At 39.7% G+C, this 27,762-nt stretch overlaps 2 protein-coding genes across 4 annotated transcripts in view; both read right to left on the bottom strand.

The window, feature by feature from the left end:
* Positions 1-560: 560 nt before the first annotated feature.
* Positions 561-2,994, bottom strand: LOC131681923 (U2 small nuclear ribonucleoprotein auxiliary factor 35 kDa subunit-related protein 2). Of its 3 annotated transcripts, XM_058963023.1 has the most exons (6): positions 2,878-2,994; positions 2,240-2,813; positions 1,943-2,181; positions 1,785-1,888; positions 1,434-1,593; positions 561-1,379 (listed from the first exon to the last, which is right to left on the bottom strand). In XM_058963023.1, the coding sequence occupies exons 1-6, from the start codon at positions 2,880-2,882 to the stop codon at positions 1,043-1,045; spliced, it is 1,419 nt and encodes a 472-aa protein (XP_058819006.1). In that variant the 5' UTR covers positions 2,883-2,994; the 3' UTR covers positions 561-1,042. The 3 variants fall into 3 exon arrangements, with proteins under 3 accessions (XP_058819006.1, XP_058819007.1, XP_058819008.1); XM_058963024.1 differs by lacking the exon at positions 561-1,379 and having other exon boundaries at positions 1,451-1,661; positions 1,769-1,888; XM_058963025.1 differs by lacking the exon at positions 561-1,379 and having other exon boundaries at positions 1,451-1,658; positions 1,769-1,888.
* Positions 2,995-22,801: 19,807 nt separating this feature from the next.
* The window catches only part of LOC131679864 (putative gustatory receptor 28b), a 29,635-nt gene continuing 24,674 nt past the window's right edge, over positions 22,802-27,762 (bottom strand). The window contains exons 2-4 of the mRNA XM_058960613.1: positions 25,391-25,462; positions 25,237-25,326; positions 22,802-23,052 (exon numbers count right to left, since the gene is read on the bottom strand). Coding sequence (XP_058816596.1) covers positions 22,924-23,052; positions 25,237-25,326; positions 25,391-25,462 — 291 coding nt within the window. The 3' untranslated portion in view covers positions 22,802-22,923. The remainder of the gene's footprint in view (positions 23,053-25,236; positions 25,327-25,390; positions 25,463-27,762) is intronic.

The raw sequence follows: 27,762 nt of genomic DNA, 5'->3' as shown, positions 1-27,762 counted from the left end.
TTAGATTTGGTTCAACTTAAATTTAGATTTATATAGTTTAATTAACTTATAAACAGTGGCAATCCTAGTTCTAGCACATCATAATATCCGAAACTATAAGTACATTACAGCTTCCACTGAATCCCGAAAATAAATGAGTCGTAACGTCTCGAATATTATGATGCACAAGGGGTGAGTCATAAAATCCGAAAACAAATGAGCATCATAAAGTCCTCGGAATTATTATGCACATCCGTTTTTCGGATGTTATAATGCATCATTATGCGTTGGGATGCACTATCTTTTGGACGTTGTGACTTCGAAGCCCCAATTGGCAAAAAACCTCTTCAGAAACCTCAAACTTAAGAACTACTTCAGTTATGTCTATGATGAAGTATCGAGAAAAATGAAAAAAAAATCATCTCATCAAACCAACCTTTCTGGTGATCAACCGACGGAAAACTATTATACCATCCGGCTATAATAGTAAAACAGGTGTAAAAACATTCATGACAAATGTCTGGACAAAACGTAAAGCTAATTACAATAACAAAAAGTTATATTGTTAAAAAAACGCGTTTATTTTCGATTGATTCAACAAATATTTTGTTATTTCCATTTTCCGATATATCTCAATATATCATTTTGTAAGTAGGCCGTTCTTAACCCTCCGGCACTCGTGCGAATGGCTCCCCGAATGAGCAGCCGCTGGTGCTGTAAGAAGATTTCGCTAGAGTTTCTGAAGGTGTTGCATAAAATAGAACGGCACGAGTGCCGGAGGGTTAGACTGAGAATCTCACATATTCCATTTAATCTGAAATGTTATGATTTATGAGCGTCTTTCGTGTAGAGTACTGGCCGTTAAGCGCGGATATCGTTAATAATAAGTGCTAATAATTGATTAGTCCATTAAAGCTGCCTTAGTAACTTTGGCGTTTGAAATGCCAGTTCAGTCAACGAGTGATTTTTTTTTAATCTGGGCTGCGCGTTTAGCCCACTAAGCAAACTTTTGCTAAATTCCTAATAACAAGTGAATTTATATCGTTCCTAGCTTCGATATCGACTATCGATGACTGGTGTGATTTATAGATTCTCTACTTTTGGATCGTTTTTTGTATTTCTTCCGATCAGAACTACGGCTTCTGTCTTTTCTTTTACGCTGATAGTCTGATCTTTCTTGATGTCTACTTCGACTAGTACTTGGCTTACTATTTGAGTCAGCTTTGCGATCGCGGCTTCGCGATCTTCGTCTACTCTCACGTCGAGAAGATGACCTGTTCCGCGAGGACATGGAACTGGACGAGGATCTACCGTTTTGGGCTACTATATCCACTTCTGGAGTCTCCGACCAACGCCAATTCCTTTTGTATGGCGATGACACTTCAATATCATCCCAGCTTCTAAAAGTTGTTCAATATTTAATTTAGTTGTTAATTATTAGAAAAAAAACTTACCGTCCTTGTAGCGATGTTGATCGTTCAGAAAATCTGTCGGGTTTTCGCACAGACTTTAGCTCCTTTATGTGTTCGTATCTATACTTTCGGACCGGATTGACCATCAAATGCAGATAGTTGCATTTTTTTCCTTTCTGACATCTCGATTGTTCAAACAGGCCTAAGAGTCAAATAAGTGACACTGTTAAGAAGTATCAAAAACGAACGTTTCGTTTGTACCATTAGCTACTGAAAGCGAGTATAAACAAAACGAGTTAAGGCAAATTAGCGAAAGGTTTGACAATAACAAAAAAGAATAATGATTGGTAGAATTATGAATAATTGCAAAAGGATACATGTGACCCCATTTACCACAAACAGCTGAGGTCCATGTGATGGGTGAGCGAAACTCCACTTTTAGCTGTTTTGATGCATAGAAACGCCCGTTCATTCTTTGGTAAGCCTTTGCTGCACTTCTGTAATCAAGCATAAAATTTACTGAGGGATATAGAATTAACGCATAAGCTTACCTCATATCGCCATATTCAATAAAAACATTGCCTCTGAGATGCGGCTCGTAATTTCTGCAAACAAATATACCCCTGATTGGACCAAATGACTCAAATTCGTCGATGATGTCAAAGAAGAACTCATTGTAGAATCGATTCAACTCTTTTTCATCGAATTCCAAACTTGCATCGTTCCCGTACTCCTTATGTTGTTGGTCGTCCAGTGCAGGATGAGCGAAAAAGTTCGCCATCATTATGAGCTATCCGAAGAAAGTGACTTACAACTTTGCATACAACAGAGGCTTCATTCTTTCTCACCTCACTCAACCCCGGTGTCTGATGGTTGGAAGAACATCGAATACCATATCGACAAGCGCCAACCTTCCCAAAAAATACACATGGGTTACCACCAGGTCGCGTCTGGTTCATTTCACAAAGTGTAGCAACATGATCGTCGATTCCGGCCAAGAATTCGGCCCACATTCTTTCCCTTTCTTGCAGCTTTTTCCGAAATTCTTTCAGTAGCCGCTCCCTCTCCAGTTTTGCGGCCATTATTTTTTTCTCCTGCTCCTCAAATTCCTGACGAATTTTTTCACGCTTTGCATTTTCTTCGCGCTGCTCATCTTCTATCAGCCTCCGGCGTTTTTCGAACGCTAGTTGACATTCCCTTTCCCGGTCCATCCAAAGAGCATTTTCATACCGGCTGCGCTCCTCCAGTCGTTGCTGAGCCTGCTGCTCTAATTGCTCTGTTTCCCTCAGATAAGCAACATAGTTCGGATCGGTCATTTTCAGAGCTTCGAGTTGTTCAAGCTGAAGATCTCGCTCGCGAGCCAACTTTTGACGCACACGCTTGCGACGCATTTTCTTCAGCGCCTTTCGCCATTCTCTTCGACTGTCGAGTCCACAAGATAAATAAGTATTTGCATGTATTACCAAATCAAGTACAATTTTCTTACCTCATGAATATCTGTTTCTCAGCAATGCCGGTGCTATTCAGAAGGATTGATTGCAGATGCAAAAAGATATTTCGATTTCCTCAGTATATCAAAATAAAACATAAACAAAAAGACAGCTGTCAAAACGAAAAACAAGCGGGGAGATGGATTCCGCTAAACGGTGCTTTTTATCGATGTCGACAGGCTAATTAATCGACAAAGTAAGACGATTCCCTGTAAAGTTCAGCCGGAAATGAACTGGAATTCTGGCTGGTTCCAGTTCGTACACGGGCTTCAGTGACACCGAGGGATTGCCCTTCCTATGATCATTCTCAGGGATAGACCAGCCTCCTGTCAAGGACGACGTCTCTGTACAGCCAGTATCACTGCCATGAAAGGCAAAACATTGATTTTGAACCGAATGATTGGAAGCTGTATTTAGTTACAAAATGTCGATTTTCTGAATGATATGATATTAAATCATCCCACAAGATGCAAAACGTCGTGTGGAATGCTTGAATATCGAGCATAGTGCCGAACATAATTCTTTGTTTGGGGCTTTATAGCTATAACACCCCATATATGTAGGTCGCTGTCAAACTCCATATGATGGTATAGGGTTGTCAGGAGCCTGGGATAGACCGTTCCAACCAGCGATGCCACATGTTTTTTTTAAATGTCTGTAGAAGAATAACTAAAATGTCTGTAAAAGTCTGTAGATGGTTATGTTTGTTTGAAACGGCAAACAGGTTATGCAGCGGACATCCCAACTAATGGGGTAACACCGGGATTGTCGTAAATCGCGTGATGTCGAAAGAAAAGTAGAACACGCAGACGATTCGAGAACACGTTTATTACCGCGTATTGTTTAATTCACACTGAAAACTATTTCACTCTCCGGCTCGTACACACTAAAGTTAAACTAACAACAAAGTGTATCAAGTGTACACTACAAAATCAATACAGTTCAGCACTCCTCCTTAGTGTACACTTACTAGTACTAGAAAATTCTACTTCATCAATCAAAATTTAACATTATCTGATTACCAAAAAAAAAAATTCCTGTCATTAAGCTCCTCCTATCAATTCACACCTTGAAATTTCTCTAATGTTTGATTTCGGCTCCTTCAGAAAAAAAAACAAACCACCTCGTCGTTCACCTATCAACACAACCTGACCTTCCTTTGAAATTTTGCAACCTCCATTATAAAAATTAACATCGTAGCCTTCTTCAGTCATCTGACTTACGGATAGTACGTTACCTGTCAACGAAGGCACGTATAACAAATTTTTCAATTTTACCTCCCTCTGCTTATAACCTGCACTCAACCCCATCAGTTTCCCCTCACCCAATCCTTTTGCAGCAATCTTGGTTCCATTAGCCAAAAGTACACTTTCGATTGGCCTAATTGCACGTTTCACATAATCAGCTCTTCCAGTCATATGCCGTGTACATCCAGTGTCGATCATCCAACCTCCAAAACCTGCTTCGCACTCGCGGACTGCCGTAAAACATACTGGTGAGTTTTCCTTCGCTACAGATACTTTCACTTGACTCTGTGCTTCGATGTCTCGTGTCTGTCTATCCGCTGCTAGCTTAGGACAATTTCTCCGGAAGTGCCCTTCTTGCTTGCAGTAATAACAGGATCGCTTCACATTGATTCCATCAACCCGTTGGACCGTCGCTCTCAAAGCCTTATCTATGTCACAATTTTCGCTCTTTCGTCGCCACTCATCCAAGAGCTTACCTTTGACATACTCCAACTTTAGCTCATCTTCCGGACGCCCTTCGAGAGCCGTAATCAAAGAACTGTACGATTCCGGTAGACTTGACAAGATTATCGCTATCACCAAATGTTCTTGCAAGCCTTCTCCCATAGCTACCAATCGATGGGTTAACTCCGAAACTTGCATCAGATGGTCCGATATATCTCCTCCTTCTCCCAGTCGCATTGAACACAGTTTCCGAAGGACATGGATCTTGTTCGTCAAAGATCCTCGTTCATGATAACCTTTCAACTTGGTCCACATCTCGTTCGCACTTTCCGCACCCATTACATGACATAGCTGCGTGTCATCAAGTGCCAGCCCAATAGTCGCTCGAGCTTTTCCGTCCTTTCTGATCCAATCCACAGATGGTTCTTCCGGTTTCGGCTCGCTCACAACCGATCACCAACCCTCTCGAAGCAACAGCAACTCTAGTCGAAATTTCCAACTCGCCCAGTTGAAATTATTCAGTCGCTCGAACGTGATTTTTGCATCAGTCATTTTCTCAGACTATAGCGCGAAATCACAAAACAAATCGCAAAATTTCAGTTACTGCTCCTGCACAAACAAAATTCCTCTCTGGTTCCAATCAATTTTGATGTGCGATTCCGCAAAGGTACGAGAAAACAAACAGGATATTCCACGGCGTTCTCCAGGTGCATCAGCAGCAGACAAGCCCAATTTCAGACCGCAAACAGCCAATCCAAAAAACAATACCGCTTTTACCGCTAACAGCAGATCCGCTGAACGAGTCGTACACAGCCTAATCACCAAGCCACATGAACGAACACGTTCCGAAATGCACTTTTCTTTTCACCTCGCCGAAAACACTTTTCCTTCTAATTTTCTGGGCCCATAACCTGTTGGAAACGGCAAACAGGTTATGCAGCGGACATCCCAACTAATGGGGTAACACCGGGATTGTCGTAAATCGCGTGATGTCGAAAGAAAAGTAGAACACGCAGACGATTCGAGAACACGTTTATTACCGCGTATTGTTTAATTCACACTGAAAACTATTTCACTCTCCGGCTCGTACACACTAAAGTTAAACTAACAACAAAGTGTATCAAGTGTACACTACAAAATCAATACAGTTCAACAATGTTAATCCTAGTTACACTAAAAGTTTACTTTAAAAATAGATTGAAAGTAGAATTCTATTGTAAAAGAATCACTCGTATTCGAAAACAGTTATTCTAGTGCAATTTTACTAAACACTATTACCCTTTTAAAAGTCTGTAGATCTCTGGCTACATCTGTAGGAGACATCAAAAGTCTGTAAAATACAGACATGTCTGTAAATCTGGCATCGCTGGTTCCAACATCAAATCAATATTAATTCGTCAAAAGGGCGAAAGTGTTTTTTGTAAACAAACTTGTTTCGCTCATTAGTCTGCTGCAGAGTGGAATTTCATGAAAAATAAGCGTTAATGTAAATTTTTACCCTTCGTAGAAGTAATTTAAATTTTCTGCTTTGAAATTATAGTAAATTAAGAGAAACCATCAAAATAAAAGTTTGTTTACAAATCTTATTCGCCCTTTAGCAGATTCATTATGGAAATTATGGTCTTGTCAAACTGCAAATGACGTGAAACCCAAGATGGTACCAGATAAGGTATAGGCATACGTAAAGCGAGAGTTTTGGTTTTATGATTGGCAAGATCTACAGTGCGTAAATACTGATTCACTTCCCAAAAAAGAGGTTAATAAAAACGAAATTATTTAAAACAATGTTCTGAATATAGAAACTAGTGCTTTCAGCCTCTCAAAGCGTTTGCCACCAAAAATATTATTGTACACACATGCATACACCTTATGCAGATTATCTTGAATCTGTTTTGCGTTTGTCAAATCTGCCACTCTTCTTATTCTTATCCGGACACGCTCTTTTTCCCTTTGGGGCAGACCCTCGAGTGACACAACCGCTTCTAACTAGAATCGGTTGTGTCATTGAAGCCGGAATACGAACTGGAACCAGCCAGAATTCCAGTTCATTTCCGGCTAAGCTTAACTGGGTTTCTGCGTTACCCGCACAGTTAAAAACTTTTTGTGATTACATTCACATTTCATAAGGCACATACATAAAATCCGACTCTATAACAACTAGCAAATATAAATTATGTGTACAGTTCACTGTTGCGTTTTTCAATACATTTGGTCAATTTTTCCCATACAAACTTTGAGCCGTTTGCGGAACCATTTCCAGTGTACCAAATAAGCTGAAATATTTTCACGGAAGCTTATTAGCCACCCAAACTATCATTTTCAGATGCAAGGTTTGAAATTGCGTACTTTGCATATTTTTGTACAAGTTTGGGCCGCTCTACTACCCATGCTCTCCACCGGGAAAAATTGTTTAACGAGATCATGCAGTGACCGCTCATCCTGACACTCACAGATATGGAAACTGTCCGTGCGATCCACAGATTTGTCTTGTTTACCGTACAGTCCATCTGAACCGCGACTTCGCCGTAATCGGTTCTCCAGGCTGGCCCCCTCGTATCTTGTGCATGGCAGTCACATGAGCATTATCGTTATTGATGAGAATGCGAGGCAAAACTTTCCCGTAATCTTTAATCTGAAGACCTCTCATATATGGGAACGACTCAGCCAACTTCGCGTATCTCAGGGATTGCTGGGGTAGGCCCAGCTTACCCACTGTGCGCACGTCGTTCACCATGAACTTTGTCACATCGGCTTCTCCACGAATCATCAACGCAATCCGATGAGATTCGGTCTCAATTCGTTTCATGTTAGCCGTCCACTGCAGGCACAAGAGGAGTGAATCTACTTTGATGCCCAAGTGTATCGCAATCTCTTCGTCGACCAGCATTGGCGACAACCCGTTTTCCAAATACGCGTAAGTTGTCATTGAACGAATGATTGTTGAGCCTCCTCAAAATGGTAACGAAACTCCCGGATGCGGTTCAAGAGCTCGACATAACTGGTGCAAATCAAGATACAACTTTGATAACAGGTCACCTGAATGCTTCTTCCAGAATTTCGGATATTCATACATAAATAAAAGGTGAACATTAAATTTTACCGTTTTATACTCTACTCCAAACTCTTCTCACTACACCCTACTCCGATCGACGATATGTTGCTAACGTTGGGCGAAAAGAGGGCGATTTCGCCCGGCTGTCCGGGATAGTCTTTTTAATTAGTTTCTTGTGCTTTTAACTAGTGAGGTGAGAAAAGCTTATTTGTTGGAACCTCCCTAGTGACTGTGGTGAACTACGGCCAGATCTTCCACCCACCGTAAACGATTCTGGCAACCACCGCTGTGCCCTTTCTAGAGGGAACCATTGTCCGCCCTACTTCTTTCTTCTTGGCCTACTTTTTCCTTCTTCACTATTAGCCAGGGAAGCGAGGGTTCCCGAACCACAGGTCGGCAATCCCGACAGGTATCTTTAACGTCGCACAAGCTGACTTCGCCGAACCGGTTATGGTGGCGAGAAACTGTCCCGAAAAAAGGCATAATTTATTTGGGAGTCAAACCGTATCGCTTTTATCGCCGATGAGCTGCATAACCAGCGCACACGTATTTTTGTAAGAGGAGAGAAGTGGCCTATCTAAGCCATATGAAATTTATTTACAAATATACAACAAAAATTACAACAGCTATCTGGACTGTCAACACGTAGGCACATTTCACTCTACGAATGAATAAAAAATGCATCAAATTAGAAAAAATGTATTTAGTTTCCATTTTTGCAACAACTTTGTACTTCCACACAAAAAAAAAGTTTGTTCAAAAAAAGTTCTACGCTGACCCACTTTGTTCGACGTTTTGTTTAATCAAATTCAAATTTGTATTTGGTTTAATGTAAGGCAAGTTTTTTGTATATTGCACGCAACGCAAAATGCATTATGAGCTTCTGTTTTGATGGAATGAAATGCATTTAATTTCTCTGCTTTTTAAAAATGCATCGCAAATGATTTGCCCCTAGGTTAATACCGTTCACGGACATATTTAAAAAAAACATAAAAAACAAACGAGCATAATTAACAGCGGTGAGTTATGTTCCAATAACAATACACTCGTGTGGAAAGCGATGATTACCTTCACTACTATTTGTGCGCGCATCCACGCACCCCTCAGTTAGGTCAATCCAACAGGCAACACTGCTACACAGAATATTATAGTTTCGCGCTTCACGTTCAAACAAAAGCAAGCATAAAAGTCCTGTTCGTATAAACTCAGGTCCGCGTGTTTATTAGTCTGCCGGTTTTTTAATCCGAATTCCCATACGTTGCATATTCCGCTAGTTGCTACTCTGCATTAGTGTCCGCCATCAGGTTATGGGCCCAGTGAGTGCTCGGATGTGAGACAGAATCGGTGGTAAAAATAATCCGGTCGATAGCGTCGGTCGGAGTATCGCGGAAGTGAAAAAGCGGTTACTTGTATTGGTGTGCGTTGACTTGCAAGCGGCAAGTAACGGGAAAAACGCTTTTGTGTAAATAGCTGCTGGAATCGTTTTTTGCTGTGTTCGTGCGACGAATCAAAAAAAAAAAAAAAAAAAAATCATGTCTGAAGCCAAGTTTGCCATAACGAAACTTAATGGCACTAATTGGCAGACATGGAAGGTGCGCATTGAGATGATGTTGCAGCGAGAAGATTTGTGGCATATAGTTGAAGAAGACGTTCCGGATGAAGATGACCGGAATGATGAGTGGGTCAAGGCTGACCGAAAAGCAAAAGCAACCATAATCCTATCGATAGAGGATAATCAATTGCCACTTGTGAAAAACAGTGTTTTCGCGCGTGACGTATTTGGGGCGTTGAAATTGTACCACCAAAAGACGACGCGGTCGGTGCGAGTTTCTCTACTGAAAAAGTTATGTTCGTCTAATTTGTCGGAGCGTGGTAATCTAGAAGAACATTTGCGTGAAGTTGATGATCTTTTCGATCGGTTGGATGCCGCGGGTACCGAACTTGACAAAGACACCAAAATATGTATGATTTTGCGTAGTTTACCTCCCTCGTTCGACGGAATCGTGACCGCTTTAGATAACCGTGCTGATGAAGATATTTCGGTTGATATCGTTAAATCGAAGTTGATGGATGAGTTCCATCGCCGTTTAGAACGCGAAAGTGTTGGTTCGAAACCTGAAAAAGCGATGCGTTCAGTGGAAAGTAAATCAAAAGAAACCCGCGTGTGCCATTTCTGTAAAAAGCCGGGTCACTTGCGCCGTGACTGCCGGAAGTACAAGGTATCGTCTCAGGAAAACAATAATGCAAGAAATGAAAAAGAAATTCCCAAGGCGAAAGCGGTGCAAAGTGAGGGAAGAAGTGTTGCGTTTACCGGTGCGGATAAAGTGAAAGCGCGCGCGTGGATCATTGATAGTGGGGCAAGTGCCCATATGACGAACGATCGTGAATTCTTTAATTCGTTGAAAAAGTTTGACGGAGGGTGGATTACGCTTGCCGATGGTAAGAAGACCGAAATACTTGGAGAGGGTAGTGGCATACTACGTGGAGTAGGTGATCGCGATGAACCGGTGCGAATCGAAATGAGTGACGTGAAATACGTGCCGGGTCTGGCTACCAGCTTAATTTCAGTGGCCAAATTGGCAGAGAAGAAATTGAATGTAAATTTTGGCACTGATGGTTGTCGCATAATAGATGCAGGAGGAGCTGTCGTGGCAACAGGCTTCCGTTACAGTGGTCTATACTATTTGCGGACGATCGAAGAATCAAACAAAGCGTCATCGGGTGAGCATAACGTGAATTGCCAGCATCAGTGGCACCGGCGGTTGGGCCACAGAGATTGGGCCGCTGCTGAGCGAGTCGTTAAGGAGGGTCTTGCTACAGGTATCAAGGTAAGCGACTGTGGTTTACGTCTTGTGTGTGAGTGCTGTATGGAAGGAAAGTCGGCCAGATTGCCGTTCCCTCCGGTCACTGAACGGAAAGCAGATCGAGTTCTTGACATCGTGCATACAGATCTATGCGGACCAATGAAGACAACGACACCAAGCGGCAATCGTTATGTGATGCATCTGATCGACGACTTTAGTCGCTTCACAGTTACATACTTGCTCAAGAATAAATCGGAGGCGAAGGAGCTGATTATAGACTACGTGCGATGGACACATACCATATTTGGAAGGAAGGTTCGGGTAATCCGTTCCGATGGCGGCGGTGAATTTAATAATAACGAATTAAAAGCTTTCTACCGAGCAGAAGGAATCAAACCGCAGTTTACAGCACCTTATTCGCCTCAACAAAACGGCGTGGCTGAGCGAAAGAATCGGTCAATAACGGAGATGGCTACCTGTATGCTTATCGACGCTGGTATGGAAAAGCGTTATTGGGGAGAAGCTGTTCTGACTGCAACGTACCTGCAGAACCGTTTACCGTCAAGATCACTGAAGCAAACTCCTTATGAGCTCTGGTGGGGGCGAAAACCGGATTTGGCACACCTTCGAGTGTTTGGTACAGACGCCTATGTCCATGTTCCAGAACCAAAGCGCAGCAAGTTAGACAGTAAATCACGGAAGTTAAAGTTTGTAGGGTATTCTATGGAGCAAAAGGCATATCGATTTGTAGACTGCGACACTGATTTGATAACCGTAAGTCGTGATGCTCGCTTTCTCGAATTGGGGAATGGTACTTCGACAGTTGATTTCCCGACGTCGAGCTCGACAAGCGAAGAACGTCCTGTTTCCCGTGAAAAGAAGATAGAGTTGATCCCGTTTAAAGAAGATGCTTCCGATGCTGAAGATTTTGAAGATGCTGAAGATGTGGAGCCTTCGCAGCAAGAAAACTGCCGACGTTCGCAACGACAAACACGTGGCGTTCCACCACAACACCTTGAGGATTACGTACTGGACTATGCAGTTGGCACTGCGGCGTACGCTACACAGGAACCGGTTAATTTGAAAGAAGCATTGAAGAGTGTTGAATGGAGAGCCGCAATGGAAGACGAGCTTGCATCGCACCATCGGAACCAAACATGGGAACTTGTACCGTTGCCGAAAGGGCAAAAGCTGGTAGGGTCCAAGTGGGTGTATAAGCTAAAACGCAATGAGGATGGAAACGTTGTAAAACACAAGGCTAGAGTTGTAGCTCAAGGTTACTCGCAAAGACCTGGTGAAGATTTCGGGGAGGTTTACGCTCCAGTTACCCGTCACGCGACGTTTCGGACGTTTTTGACAATAGCAGCTAAACGCAAGATGATTGTAAAACATTTGGACATAAAAACCGCTTACCTTTACGGAGTACTTGATGAGGAGGTTTTTATGCAACAACCACCAGGATACGAAGAAAAAGGGAAGGAGAAGCTAGTATGTCGACTCCAGAAAAGCATATATGGACTGCGCCAATCAGCGCGCTGTTGGAACAAGCGCCTTAACGACACATTAACTAAACTTGGATTCAAGCAATCAAGCGCTGATCCGTGTATGTACGTGAAGGACTGTGGGAACATCAGTGTCTTCTTATTAGTATATGTGGACGATATGCTTGTTGCTTCAACCGATGGCAACGAACTGCAGAAGGTATTTCAGAGTCTCGAAGAAGAATTTGAACTAACAAATTTGGGTGATGTGCGCCACTTTCTTGGAATGGAAGTTTCTCGAAAGGAAGGTGTATACATGATACGTCTGCAAAATTACATCGACGAGTTGTTGAAGATTCACGGACTGATCGAAGCGAAAACTGCAAAATCCCCGATGGATCCGGGATATTTGAAGGTCGAAGACAAGAGCAATGTGTTGGATGATGCTGCAAAGTACAGAAGCTGTGTAGGAAGCCTGCTGTATCTGTCTGTGGTTGCAAGACCTGATATAGCGAACAGTGCTGCCATTCTCGGGCGAAAGTTTGCTGCTCCCACAGAATCCGATTGGACCGCTGCCAAACGTGTTATGCGCTACCTCAAGAAGACGAAAAGCTACAGTTTACGTTTAGGTGGTGCGTTCGATGAGCCGCTATCAGGCTACTCCGACGCTGATTGGGCTGGTGATCTACAGAGTCGCAGATCAACATCTGGGTTCGTGTTCATGTTCAGTGGATCCACAATATCGTGGGCCAGTCGCGGACAAACGAGTGTCACCTTGTCCTCCATGGAGGCCGAATACGTAGCGCTCAGTGAAGCTTGCCAAGAGGCCATCTGGCTGAGGCAACTTCTGGCTGATTTTGGAGAACGTCAAACAAAACCAACGATGATACGAGAGGATAATCAAGGATGTCTCGCCTTTGTTCGGACCGAGAGATCGAGCCGCAGATCCAAACATATCGATACTCGGGAGAAATTCGTGCAGGAACTCTGCCTTAAGAAGCAAATTACGCTGGAATACTGTACTACCGAGTTGATGACTGCAGATATATTGACGAAGCCGCTAGGTCCAATGAAGCATGACCGCTTCTGTGGCCTACTGGGATTGGAATGACAGTGGTGTGATGAAGGTTGCTCATCGAGGAGGAGTGTGGAAAGCGATGATTACCTTCACTACTATTTGTGCGCGCATCCACGCACCCCTCAGTTAGGTCAATCCAACAGGCAACACTGCTACACAGAATATTATAGTTTCGCGCTTCACGTTCAAACAAAAGCAAGCATAAAAGTCCTGTTCGTATAAACTCAGGTCCGCGTGTTTATTAGTCTGCCGGTTTTTTAATCCGAATTCCCATACGTTGCATATTCCGCTAGTTGCTACTCTGCATTAGTGTCCGCCATCAACTCGAAGGAGTGAACAAAACAAATTTGGGTATTTTTTCCATTCAATGTTAAATTGTTATCCTGACGTGTTGTAAGGTTTAGGACAGCTGCACACCTCTAGGATTTGTCATCTGGTTTGTACCGTTTTCCCCTTTAAATAAATACCATTCTGGAAATGTTTGAGCTATTCACATAATACTCACCCTATTCGCACAGAGAACAGACATCCATGATCGAACAAAAATATTTAAAAAACGTGTGTAAACATTTGAAATAATATACGATAAACACTAGCGCCGCCACACCAACCTATCCCAACTGTCCGTCAAATCCATTCCGGAACCGGTCCGAAATCCTGAATGGATTCAGTATGGAATCTTGCTCAAAGAAAACAACCGATTCCAACTCTATCGGTTGATGCATTTGAGCTGGAATTCATGCTGGAAGTCCGAATCGGTTCCGGACTAGTTTGACTGGGTAGAGGAATAACCGCAGTCAATTCTGTCGAACTCAGCCACAACAAACATGCCGACAGTAGCGCACCTGGTTTGAATATCCCAACTACCTTCGAAACCGTTAAAGATTTTACTCAAGTTGAATGCTGAAGGTGGACGTCTGTTCTCTGTGATATTGGGAATACTACCGATCTATTCCAATCTCTATACTTCAACTATTAAACTACCATACACATTGTTGTGCAACTTCCAATATTTTCCATATCTACTGAAGTTTTGTATACTAAATTTGAAGATTTGTGTACTAGTTTTGGGCCAGATGTGCATAGAGCAGTGGTCTTCGTTATTGATATATATGTATACCCTGTTATACAAAACCCGGCCAAGCAACCAAAAGTTCAGATAGGTAATACTTAAAAAGCACGCTTTAAACTTCACATAAAGTTTTTAGCGAACTTTCAAGCTGCTTAAGCCGCCGTTAGAACATAAAACGTATCGCAAAATTACTTAAAAAGAGAAGCTTATGCAGCGCCCTTATAGAAACTTTTGGTTGTTTGGGATTAACTTGACGAAAAACTTTGTTTTATACGTAAAATTTGAAAATAAAAAATATTAAATTTAAAAATTATAGATTTAGACAATTTAGCAAACCGAAACATTATCAATTTTAGAAATACACTCAGGTTTTTTTTTACGCGGGGGATACGAGCCGCGTAAATGAAAACCGCGTAAATTTCAAAATCCGCGTAAATGAAAACCGCGTAAATTTCAAAATTCGCGTAAATGAAAACCGCGTAAATTTCAAAATCCGCGTAAATGAAAACCGCGTAAATTTCAAAATCCGCGTAAATGAAAACCGCGTAAATTTCAAAATTCGCGTAAATGAAAACCGCGTAAATTTCAAAATCCGCGTAAATGAAAACCGCGTAAATTTCAAAATCCGCGTAAATGAAGACCACTTAAATTTAAGAATCCGCGATAAAGGAAACCTCATTGATGGATACCGCGTAAATTTCAAAATCCGGGTAAATGAAAACCGCGTAAATTTCAAAAACCGCGTAAATAAAAACCGCGTAAATTTCAAAAACCGCGTAAATGAAAACCGCGTAAATTTCAAAATCCGCGTAAATGAAAACCGCGTAAATTTCAAAATCCGCGTAAAAAACCGCGTAAAAAAATACCGCGCAAAAAAAAACCGCGTAAAAAAAACTTGAGTGTAGTGAAATCCATAAATTTTAAAATTTAATAGCTTAAGATTTAAAAATTTTGCAAATTCAGTGATTCAAAGATTACTACATTTTAATGTTAAACAAATGAACTATTTCAAACTGACAATCTAAGAAAATTAAAATTGAGCTTCGTAAATGTTCAAAGATTTAAAAATCAGGTTAAAAATCATAAAATCGTTTTTATCGATTGCATGATCAGTTTTTCCTTAAATTAACTTTATACATGTGTCAAAACACAAGTTCTAGAATAAAAAAAATTAAAGACTATATAAAGAATACAAAACATTTATATGTGAACTAGTTTCTCATCCTATTAACTGCTTTGTGCAAAAGATCCCTGTTGAAGCGAAGAGTCATCAGATCATCCAGTCTCTCAGAGGATAACTTTAGGCGATGTTGGTCCAATAGCAATTTGAGGGCTGAAAAACAACGTTCCACTGTTCCTTGCGTCGCTGGAACAGCTAGAGCGATCATTGCCAATTTGTACAGTTCTTGCTCATTAAACTTTCTCAATTCCCAGTGTTTCAGAACATCCGTATCCGCAGGAAGCCGAGTTTTTGTGTTGACTAGTTGCATTAATTTCGATTTCACTGACACTGTTTTTTGTGAAACCGAAGCCCGTTTACATTCTTCCATAAGCATTGCTTCGAACTCATCGTTTTCGCTAATCTGACGTGTGTTTGAGGTTGATGGCTCATTCGTTGAAACTGGTTCGTTATTCGAGTTTATAACTTTCATAATATGGTCCTGAAAATATAATAAATAGATTAAATTATTTTTCTTATTTTATCGATCACCCAAATGTCAAATAAACGATGAGCTAACTTTTTGAAGGCTTTTGTTCTTGGTCATTTTTGGTGGAAACCATAGAATGTAAATATCACATGTCTGTACAAATTATAGAGATTTGATACAATTCTTGTAGCACAATTTAGCTCGGAATTTATTTAGCATCAGAGTGGATTACTCGATTAGCGGAGGGATAGATCTGCATACTTACGATTGCTATAAGTTTGTCTTCGTTAGACATAAATGGTGAGTCGAGGAAACACCAGCGTTGGTCAAATAAAAGAGCAGTTTTGAAAGCATTATTTTCGAACATAGCATGTGATCGATTTTCCAGAGCGTGAAGTACCTTACTTTTAAACCGATTGCCAGCATCGATCTGTCGTAAATGAAACTGGCACATTTTAAAAATTTTGAATACATCACCCATAACTAGCTTATCCGCTTGTAATGCTTTTGTTGCTGTACACAATGGTTTTGATACTGCTTTGAATTCGTCAATAAAACTCCAATCTTCCGGCGTCAGACGCAGATCCGTAAATTTTTCTCCCATTTCGACGTAGAACTCTTTGTGCGTTGATATACTTAGCATCATGTCATATGTTGAGCTCCATCGTGTCTCAACGTCTAGTTGGGGCAGAGGCACTTTTGCAACTTCAAAATATTTTCGATGTTCAACGTTTTTTAACGATTTTACCATCGTGCGAATTTTTTTGGCGGATGCGTTATTTCCCAGGTCCAATGAATCCTTTACAACTAGATTCAAAGTATATGCAGCGCATTTAACGGTTGCTAGATATGTTTCACTTCCATCAAGTATAATGTGTTCAATTGAGTTTAGCATTTCATCAACTAGCATATCGTCTATCTTAATCGCATCTTGGGTCAATTCTTCATCATTGTGCTCAGCAAAATTTTGAACGAGTGAATGTTCATCAACGGTATCGGTGCATCGATCCTCGCAAACTATTTCTTCTAAGCCAAACTCTCGACTAGAATTGAGTGTCGAAGTTTTGCCACGTTCATATCGAAGTTCATCGCTGCATTTTGTAAAGTTTTTTGCATTATCAGTAGTTGACGAATATATATTGAGTACATTTATAGCATATTTTGCCAAAACCTTTTCAATTCTCATTTTGAGACTTGCAGCTGTCTGTTTGACCGTCATGTCTTCCATCGAGAGAGTGCGGATAACGATTTCACCATCCTTGATATACTGGGCGTGGATACCCAGTATTTTACGATTATTTCGTCTTGCACCATCGAACTTAAGGCAGATCATTCGTCCTTTCAGTTCATCGGAGATCATACTTCGAATAATTTTAGCAACATCATGCACCGATGAAGCAACTACGTTTCGATTAACCCTAGTATTCAAGGCATTTGCCAACACCCCACAAGTTCTTTGGAATGCTCGCTATCAAAAAAACTAAAAGATATTGAATGTATTGCAACCATTTGCATTATTCCAACCAAAAAACTATCAGTATCTGCACCCACAGAAACGATCTTCGCTATTTTGGAGGCAGTTTCATCAATTACAAGTTTGGCTGTTCTTTTGTGGTATCCTTTCAGTCCGATTTCAGTGGCGATATGCGGATGCTGATGAGCAATGTGTCTCTTGATAGTGCTATCGACGTTAGATAATTTAGATTTACATCCATCAATATTGCATTTATATACTTTGGCGACCTCATCGTAGATGAAATACTTTTCACGGATGCTCGCGGTATTAATGCGTCTGAAAATATTTCGAAGCACAATAGAATCTAATTAACTAAACGAACATATTACATTCAAAAATAAATAGAACTTTATGTATTTTTTTTTTCATTTCAGTACTGGGACCATTGTATCAGTATCCTGCTCGGAGAAATACTCGTTCGTTTGCACGGAACCTGCCATTCGCACATCTTTTTCTTCCTTAGTAGGTAGGAATTCAATTTTTCATCATTCAACAAATTGAGAAAAGTTGAAAGTTGTGAAGATCTGTACGAAAGGTACGTGGTCGAAAAACAAGAGCTAGTAGTAAATACCTTGCTACAGGCCAACACAACTGCGTAATGAAAAGTCACAGCCTCTTTGTCAAAGAGCACCATTCCGCTCGGCCAACTGTTTTTCCAATAACTATTTCGCGTAATTTGAATCGTGATAATCTAATAAATCGATCGATATACTTCTTTTTGAAATTAATATATGTTTTATATGGAATACCCGGTGGCAAAGCTGAACTCACTATTTGAGACTGCTCTAGCATTACATTCCCATGGAATGTTTTGGGAAAATTTCCTTAGCCTAATGTATAGTCTAGAACAATTACAAACTACGTGAAAGTAAATCACAAACTCACCTTTTAAAGTATTCATTGCAGCTTCTAGAATCGATTCTACCGTAATCCGCATTTGAAGAATCCGAATAATACTCCTCGATAGCGGATGTGTTGGATTCTATCGTTTGATCGGCATTATCGGTGGACTGGATCTCTGGTTGTTCGAAAAACGCTTCAAGCTTTATCCCCAAGGACGCTTCCATAGTACGGGAATATTGCACACTCTGCACGGATTCAATCCAAGGATTCAACAACGTTGTATTATTGTACTGCACACAGTTTATTCTAACAGTTGCGAACCAAAGGCGTTGTTTATTATTTATAGGCTCCCCTTGATTGAAGTCTACACTCTACCTAACGACGCTGAATCCCTCTAGATAAAGACTCGACACGTCTATCGTTTGTTTACCATTTATCTGTCAGTGTCATTCCAATCGAACACGAGAACTATCAATGGCATCAATTGGCGATTCTACGTTGAAACCGCTCGCAGATAGCGCTGGAAGGAAAGTGTTGCTGATTTTATTCTGTTCTGTCATAGTGCATATATTTTCTGTAAACATTGGTAAAAAATGACTTTTAAACACCAAATTACCGATCAATTGGTTGATAATTGTTTATGAAAATGGAGGAAAATCATCATTTTATCAGATGATGAGTAAACATCTTGCGAAAAGAGTGTAAAACATAGTGGTTTCTAATATTATTCGCAGAGCTATATGCGCGCTGTTTCGAAATGTAATTTGTTGAGCACCGTAGCCGCCGCAACAGCATTTCCCGTCCGTCCTAAGTTAAGCTAAACCTTCATGAGATGGTGTAAATTCATGAAACTCTCTAGATCACGCGAGGAAAGAGTATATCCGGCTAATAGGAAAGTGTCAGCTTTGTATCATGCACAGCCGATCCTTCTCTCCGATAGTCTTCACTGAATCTCCTACGTAGTTCAAAATATAAAGGAGTTTGACATTGGTGCTGATTGGGTCTCGGTTTCGAGTTGGAACTTTATTTATGGAACGATTTTTTATAACCACAATAATACCCCGATTACATTTCGAAGAAATGTATGAGTCAAATAGTTGCAAATGGCTGTAATTTCAGAATAATTGCAAATAAAACTAAATTTCTTACTCGTTTCATTCATATTTTGGCAGTGGTTAGCTTTTTCCGAGAAGATAATAAAGATTTTGTTGTAAGCTACGACTAACTTACGGGTGAAAAAAAGCAAATTGTATCACTTTGCCAGTTCATGAGCTGAATCATAGGTGTCGCATGACTAATTTTGGTTTTGCCGCAAATCGCCAATGGCTCTCGTTCCAGAAGGATTCGAAACGCTTTTTTCGGATTGACATTTTTGACAAGTCAACGAGAACATTTCAAATGGGCACATAAACAAAACGTAAACAATTCAGGCTTACACTGATAAAATAAAGTACCCATTAATGCGTAGAAAACTATGCATTTTCAATAAAAGTGGAATAACCCATTAAATGGGTAAAGAGTTTGTACCCCTAAATGAGTACAGACCTTGTACGTCAACCTGGATGTTTTACACATTATTTTTCGCAGAAATGAAACAACAAAATGCGTAAAAAATACCCATTCATGAAAATCGCGCCAGAATGAAAAATACTTTCAATAGAATTATTTCTGAATTTAAAAAAAAACATAAATTAACATTCATTTCACATTATTGTCTCCTTATAAAAGTATGGGAATCTAGATAGAGACCCTATTCCAAAACTCCTTAACAAAATAAAACCGCCAATTGGATATATTTTTGATGGCTGGATCTTTTGGTTGCTCTAAAAATGCCGAACTGGTGCATATTTGCAACATCCTCAGTAGTCTAAACAGCCGTTATTTTCGGAGCATTGCCGAAATGTTTCGTTTCCGCCACGGATTCCGATGCAGGCCGATAATTTGCAGGTTCCGCTACGATCCTTAGCTTGCAGGTTAACTCGCTTGAAATTTTCACCCATTAATAAGATTAATATACCTATTGACATTACCTCATCGAGTAGTTGTGAAATGGATAAGAAGTACTCATTGTTAGAAACAAAAAATACCCCTTTTTTGACAGCTCGAATAACTTCCGAAAATTTGAATTTTGAATACATAAAATGGGTAAAGTTTTTTACCGTGTATGCTTACTTCAAGAGTACTTATTCAAAAGGTCCTAAGTGACATTGAGCTCGATATGAGAAAGGCTGAAGTTTCATGGACCTAAAATAAATCCCTATTAGAGAACAAATATGTGTTTTGATGGAACAATAATGCCAATATAGTCTAAGGACTATGCTCTTTATGTAAATAATACTAAAAACATGAAAGATTTAGTGCTAATGTAGTTTTTAAGCGCTTTAGTATGATGCGTCCTTTTGAAAATTATAGGACCTTTCACATAGGTCTTTTTTCGGGCCCAAGAATCGTACGACACTACACATAATGCTTTTTTCAGTGAAGGTAGCTCTTACGACGACTATTGAATTTCTTCAAAGTTTTCGACAAAATTAGCACGGTAATACGAATGTTCTTCATTACTATGGTAAATAGTTGCACTGGATTTAAAAGAAGTCTTGCAGAAAAAAAAATTACGGGAAACTTTAGTTTATATTAACAAACCATTGGCTGGAAGTGGTTAAAACCAACGAATGGCATGTTACTTTAAAATAACTTCAAAAATAAGTCGCATGAACAGAAGAAAATAATTTATTTTATTTTGATGCTTAGGACATTTTACTAGGTACCTATGTGCAGTGGGAAAAACTAGAATGAAATGAATCTTGCGTCGTTTTTGCATGGCGCCTATGAACAGTTGCAGAGGTTATGAAATATTTCACGCATATGACTTTTCAATTTGCAAAATTTCAAAATATGATCATGAAAACTTTGCGACTTTTTATATAATGCTTGTTATTTTGATAAATACTGGGTATAATGAGTCCTGGTGTTCGATATTCGTTAGCTATCTTGTACTCACACGCTGTGCTGCAAATAACTCAGTTGGTTTACTTTTGTCACTAAGGACCATTTGAATCAGCACTCTTAACATGTTACTTCAAATGACCACTAACAAATTTTTATACACACGTTAAATAATCCGATTCTGAAGCCTAGCTGTTCGCGAAATAATTGATTATCGAAAAGGCACATAAGCAAAACAACTTGTTTTGTGTATGCTCCCTTTCACAACCCCTCAAAAATTAACGGTTCATTTACACCAAACAACAAAACGTAAAAAATTGTGTGCCATTTTCTTAATGAAAAAGACTATAACTGAAAAGGGTACAAAAACATCCCAACACCGAGAAAGAGATCAAAATAAACGTCACAATCATCTGCTGTAAACAAAAGTGTTCACTCGGATGAACTATAAGGGCCCCTTACACGAGACGCGAGTAATGTCATTACTGAGCAGTAATGTCACTTTTAATGTTCGTGTAAAGCGAGTTATGACGGAATTCTCATGCAATTCCAGAAATGACATTACTTAGTAATGACACTTTTATTGTGCGTGAAAGGGGCCCTATAAGCTAACGTCTCGGGAAAAGGGTTTATGGGAGAGGGCACAAAATCAGTGTGATGTGATGATAATGCGAGATAATTTTTCGATTAAGGAGGTATTTACTTATAAAAAGGCGAAATTTTTCATGAAAAATAGAAATTTGTATTTAAAATGAGTAAAACACCCCTTGGTTGAAAATTTAGCTCGAAAACTCAACGTAGGGGTTAGGTATGTTTTACATAGAATGTATTTGCAAAGTTTGAAGGAATCGGTTAAATAGTTTTTGAATGGCAGGTATCAGGAATCAGTAGCGTCTGGCTCAAATGGCACGTTCCCCATGTTGATCGGAGATTTGTGCCTTGCCAGGAATCGTCTTTACGTCATTTCCTGATGGGAAGGATTGGGGAAGTGGTAAAGTTAGGGGTAAGGAAAATAACGACACAGAACAATTAATGTTAGTTCTAGCTTATATGTCTGTTCTCTGTGATTCATCTATGTATGGCAAACCAAAAATCCGGATACGTAATTGCATTACTACAGGGCAGTTGCCTATCAAATGATATGATGTTCCGTAATCGGATTCACAAAGATCACATGAATAATACTCAGCGCGCTGAATAGTGGCCATGTGATAATTGAGTTTGCAATGTCCAGTCTGTGCCCTGACTAGAATACTGCAGTTGACAAAACGACAAAATGAATAAGACAAATGGGATAAATTCAAATAGTTGATTTTTTTGGCATCTTGGATATCTGAAAATTTATATAGAAATAGAATATAGAAAATTTTGTGAAATTCTGTCGTTCAGTGAAAAACATTTGGTGTGCAGTTTCAATCTTTTGTGAATGGTAAGCTAATGTATGGGGCTGTAGGGATGTTGCACAATATTCACACAATCCTTCTAAAATTTTGGAAAATAACAAAAAATGCGAAACCAAATTACAAATATTATATGGAAGTGCAAAAATAACGTAATTTTATCTACTTCATTTCGCCCCAGTGTCACTGTGAACCGTGTGAAAATTCGGTTAAAGAACTACTCTTTGAAGACACGATATGTTTTGTTCGATTTTATGTAAATACTCTCAACTATATTTTCGAACGTACACGTAGATATTAGAAATAACAGCTGGTATAAAAGCGAAATCAAAATTACAAGATAGTCGAAGAAAAATCTAGGGAAAGTTTTTATTTTATGTATTTGGTCTTAAAATTTAGTGTCATTAGTTGCATCTGCGTCTCATACAAACAAGGCAGCTTTTGATTTACTTTCAAACAATGTTGGTACACATACGAAATTTTCCAGGAATGTTTTGTGATAGTTGTCCATTAATTATGCGATGCATTTTTTCCCAGCGACTTGATTGTTGAGTTGATCAATTTTTGGCCGCATAGCTCGTTCTGGTTTAAAGTAAACTGGACTAGAATTATCAGATACGTGGTAGCTGCACCAACCAACTGAAAATTGAAAAACAAATAACGTTATCAAAATTGCACTAATGCATTCACCTACAATTGTCATTCATATCTAAATAGAACTGATTTTTATAATCGTTTAAATTTTTATAATTCACTCTGTAATACAAGCTGTCCACGATAAACTGCAGATAATTCTTTTTCAGTCTAAATATTTCATGAATGGCTGAAACAGTAGGATTGAAACCTGGCTCAGTTTCGAGGTCAAGCAAAAACGACATAACATGCTCTCCACTTTATTTCGTGGTATTTTAAGATTTTTGTTGTAAAATAACGGTAAAGCAAGTAGAAGTACGCAAACTCATTTTGTAAACACGCCATCAAAAACGATCTTCCAAAAACGTTACTGCTGAAAAGTACCGTGAGAAACATTGAACATTCAAAATCGTATGTATGAAAAGTAAAGCAACTATGACGAGATAATAAAATTCCATTGCAAAAAGCCGGGCAAAAGAATTTTTCATCCAGCTTAAAAAATATTGTACTAGCGTATCATACAAAGGAGGGACCCGTATCACTTATACTTTGTTTTGTTGTGTTGAAATATTAACAATATTGTTTATGTATAATTTAGCATTATTATTTACAGGACGTAGTATCCATTCGGGTTAGTGCAAATAGAATGAATAAATGAGACGTTGCCACTTTTCACGTACATTCATAAACATATGTATCGCTAGAATAGAATGCCTCACTTGTTAGGGGGGCAATTTATTTCACTTAAAAGTTTTTTTTTAGAATGCCAGCATTGATGAAAATAAACTTTATGCTTTCAGATTCGGTATACAAAACGCTTGTGTGGTGAGTACCCAACCCGGTTTCGCACATTACGTTTTGTGCAAGATTCAGCACTTGAGCGTGATGACGACCACACCCGCTTTCTCACACTTCTGTGCAAGGGAAACGTGCACGGACTGATCAGGGATCTAGTGATTAGCATCAAATCCGTCATTGTAGCCACATAATGCGAACAGATGACGTTACTGGAGAGTTGAAAACGCCGAAAAGGCACTGAAGACCACGGAGGAATCGAAATCAAAAGCCTATGAGACGCCGAAGGGCAACCGGTATTTCCGTCCCATGAAAAGAGTAAGGGATTTACCAGGAGAGGAGGAGGAACCGAAGGAGCCCAAGAAAGTCGGTAAAGGACAGCGAAAAGGCGACAAATAGAAAGTCGATGGCATATCGCAGAAACCGTAGAAGAGAGAAGAAAGAAAAGGATGAAAAGAAGAAAGAAGACCTTCGACTGCACCAGGAGAGGTATAAGGGAGACGCCTTAGTCGTAGAAGCAACTGACGGCGTGACATATGCTGCGATCCTCAAAACCAGACTTTCCATGAACATCGACAAGTTTGTACCTGTGTACAAAACTTCGTGCATGCGTTCAACCTCAAACATGCTATGTCCCGGTGTACAGGTTCGCATCGAACATCGAACCCAAGCGAACGATGTACAAACTCTAATTCAAACATCCATGTGCGTACACCGGGTGCGTGCACAGGAGAACGATTCGCCCAAGGCAAAAGGAGGCAACGTTAGTGATGATGAGAGCGTGAAAGAGAAAACTGGTACCACGAACCTATGTGCACGCACATTGTGTATGTAATATCGTGATCTGATGCGCAGGCAAACGTGTGCACGTGTTTTGGTACGAAACAGCGTGTTTGAGTTTGTACATGAATAGTGTGGGTTTAATATGAGCGCAGAGTCAGAGCGAACATTGTGTACGGTAAGAGGAGATCCTAAGCTTTGGGGAGAACGTAGTTGAAACCAGGCGCACTCAGAAAGATGAGCTGTTTGAGCTGAAGGAGGATCCATTCGTCAAGAGTTCGACCTATCGGGAACTCATGGCAGATGCGGTGGCACGAGAAGTGAACGTGAGAGCTTTAGTTCAGGAATCAGTGGTCGAGTGCAGGAATCTGGACGAGATCACAACGGAAGACGAAGTGAGGAGCGCGCTAATAGAGTAATGTAACCTGGAGAAACAGCAGGTATCAATCAATCAGGTTTAGGAAGGCGTAGAGATAGACAGCAGCGATATGCTTAAGCCCCGCGAGCTCCTACACAAATTTAAGCTTGGGCGTAATGTATCTATTACTTTTTGTATATTCAGTCGGTGTAGCGACAATATGAATGTGAAAACAATATTTGCTATCAGCAACTTACCGTAAACAACAAAGTGAAATCCAAATTGAAGAACCCATAGGCAGTGAACATGATCTTTCTGTGGGTAAGTTGCATGGAAAGGTGTGCCAACTGTACTGAAAGTGAGATTTGTTTAGTACTCGGAAGAGTGACTTAGGGCATTATTGTATTTTACCTGTTTGACTACTTCGTCATCATAACTGTTCACGTTGATTAATTTGTGAACATTTGCAGCAATTTTGTCATTCTGTAATAAAAGATAATTTGCAGCTTAAGATAAGTAATAAAACTAAGATGTCAGTTTCGAAATATATAGACAAATATAAGGTTTGTAAGCTAAGCTAAATTAAGCTATATACTGGAGAAAGAAGAAGGTTAAGGAAGAAAGTTTAGTAAAGCGTGGGATAGGGTCATATAAGCAAGCTTAGAGTTTCCCAACAATTTAATCCTTTGTCTTTTATCGTAGAATGTTCAGAGCCATAGCGTAATCTTCTGGTGACCTTGGCGGAGACTCAGTTTTGCACCTCTTTGGTGTTAACTTTGGCTTTCTTTTTCAGTTAGACTTTCGAACAATATTTTATTTCAATCAGACTTACAAATATTCAAATTCATTGAATGAAAATTGATCATTCATTTTCAATATTCAGCAACGCAACTGAAAACGTCAAACAAACAAACCAAGGAGTTTTTATTCTCAGGTGATACGATCCTCAAAAACGCTGATCAGCCATGTTGGTTTTAGAAACGACAGCTAACAAAATTGTTTACTAGTTCTCTCCATATGTTTGCTTTGATTTCAGAGGGTAAACAAAGTTGTTCGCTGTCATTTTTCTTTCCCGCAGTCTGCTGCATGCTTACTTCACTCCTCGCCTAGTTACTGCCGAAGACGAATCACCTTATGCTGTTTTCGGTTTTAGAATCGAGTCGCCCTAGATTCGCGCTAATGTTTACAGTTTCCATACAAAAGTAACAGCTCCGAGCGAACCTAGAGCAACTCTGATCTAAAATCGAAATCAGCATTAGAACTCTAAGCACCTTGGAAGAAACCATACATTCATCCATCCAGATTTTCATTCATCTCCGATTATTAGACGAAGCGAACGTACAGCAAAGAATCAAACGCATCAAAGTAGGCCCTAGCACAGTGTAAGCGATGATAAGTGTTATTTTACATGCTTTACCGCCATTTGAAAACATTTGCCTAGATAATTAGCGAAATGAATATTATAATCACAGAGAACAGACGTCCATCTTCAGCATTCAACTTGTGTAAAATCTCTAACGGTTTCGAAGGTAGTTTGGATATCTAAACCAGGTGCGCTACTGTCGTCATGTTTTTTTGTGGCTGAGTGCGACAGAATTGACAGCGGTTATTCCTCTACCCAGTCAAACTAGTCCGGAACCGATTCGGACTTCCAGCATGAATTCCAGCTCAAATGCGTCAACCGATAGAGTCGGAATCGGTTGTTTTCTTTGAGCTAGATTCCATGCAGAATCCATCCAGGATTTCGAACCGGTTCCGGAATCGATTTGACGGATAGTTGGGATAGGTTGGTGTGGCGGCGCTAGTGTTTTTAGTATATTAATTCAAATGTTTACACACGTTTTTTAAATATTTTTGTTCGATCATGGATGTCTGTTCTCTGTGTTATAATATTATTATAATATATTGTACGATATTCAACTGAACTGAATGAATAACATGGATTTTTGAATGAAGATTTTTTCTATTCTCTACGAGCCGCATCAGATTCATTTTGATCCGTCAAAAAAGAGCTTCGAATATTTTTAACACTGATTATGATAAAGAAATTGCACACTTATCCTAACTATGTTTATAAAGCAGGTAAAGATTTCAGCGCACTCCAAAGGCAGGCGTCCGAGCAGTGACAACTTACAATTGTTTCTTGTCAGATGGCTCCTGTTGACTCAGTTTGCTGCTGCGTGTTTAAGGGGTTATATATAAAGTTGGAACTCAAAAAATCGAAAAAAGGGTTGTGTACAGGACACGACCACGGTGACATTAAAAATGTAGCTTTTTTCAAGAGCGTGAAAATGAATTTTATCGATCACACATATCGACTCACGTTCTTGTTCACTCGCCTGTTTTCATATGTTACAATTTGCTATATACCCTCCCCATCTCACTAGGTGATTGGCATTATTTGGCTGATCCATCTAGTAAAAATAGGCTGGTCTGTCCAGAAAATATATTCAAAAGAAAAGTTCCATATTGAGAACTGTGATGAGGAAGCCCACGCCCGCCAACGGAAATATACAGATTCTCCATGAAATATGAATTTTTTTTCCATTTAAATTTTTAATAATGTACTAATGAACTTAAGTAAACAATCTTAAGTTTAAGTATTTCTTGATCGATTAGTGGTGGAAAAAATGAAATTATTTGATAAATTACATTGTTATGCAACGTTCGCACTACCAGTTAAAACGGGTTTTTATGCTATCTTGGCGACATTTTTCTTGTTGCTAATTATTAAAACGTGTTATAACTCTGTAGTATAAACATTGTATTATTAAACCAATTCT

This window comes from Topomyia yanbarensis, chromosome 2 (assembly GCF_030247195.1).
Source record: "Topomyia yanbarensis strain Yona2022 chromosome 2, ASM3024719v1, whole genome shotgun sequence".
In the NCBI taxonomy this organism is placed as follows: domain Eukaryota; kingdom Metazoa; phylum Arthropoda; class Insecta; order Diptera; family Culicidae; genus Topomyia; species Topomyia yanbarensis.
The sequence above is the reverse complement of the archived record's forward strand: the minus strand, read 5'-3'. Positions and strand labels throughout refer to the sequence as shown.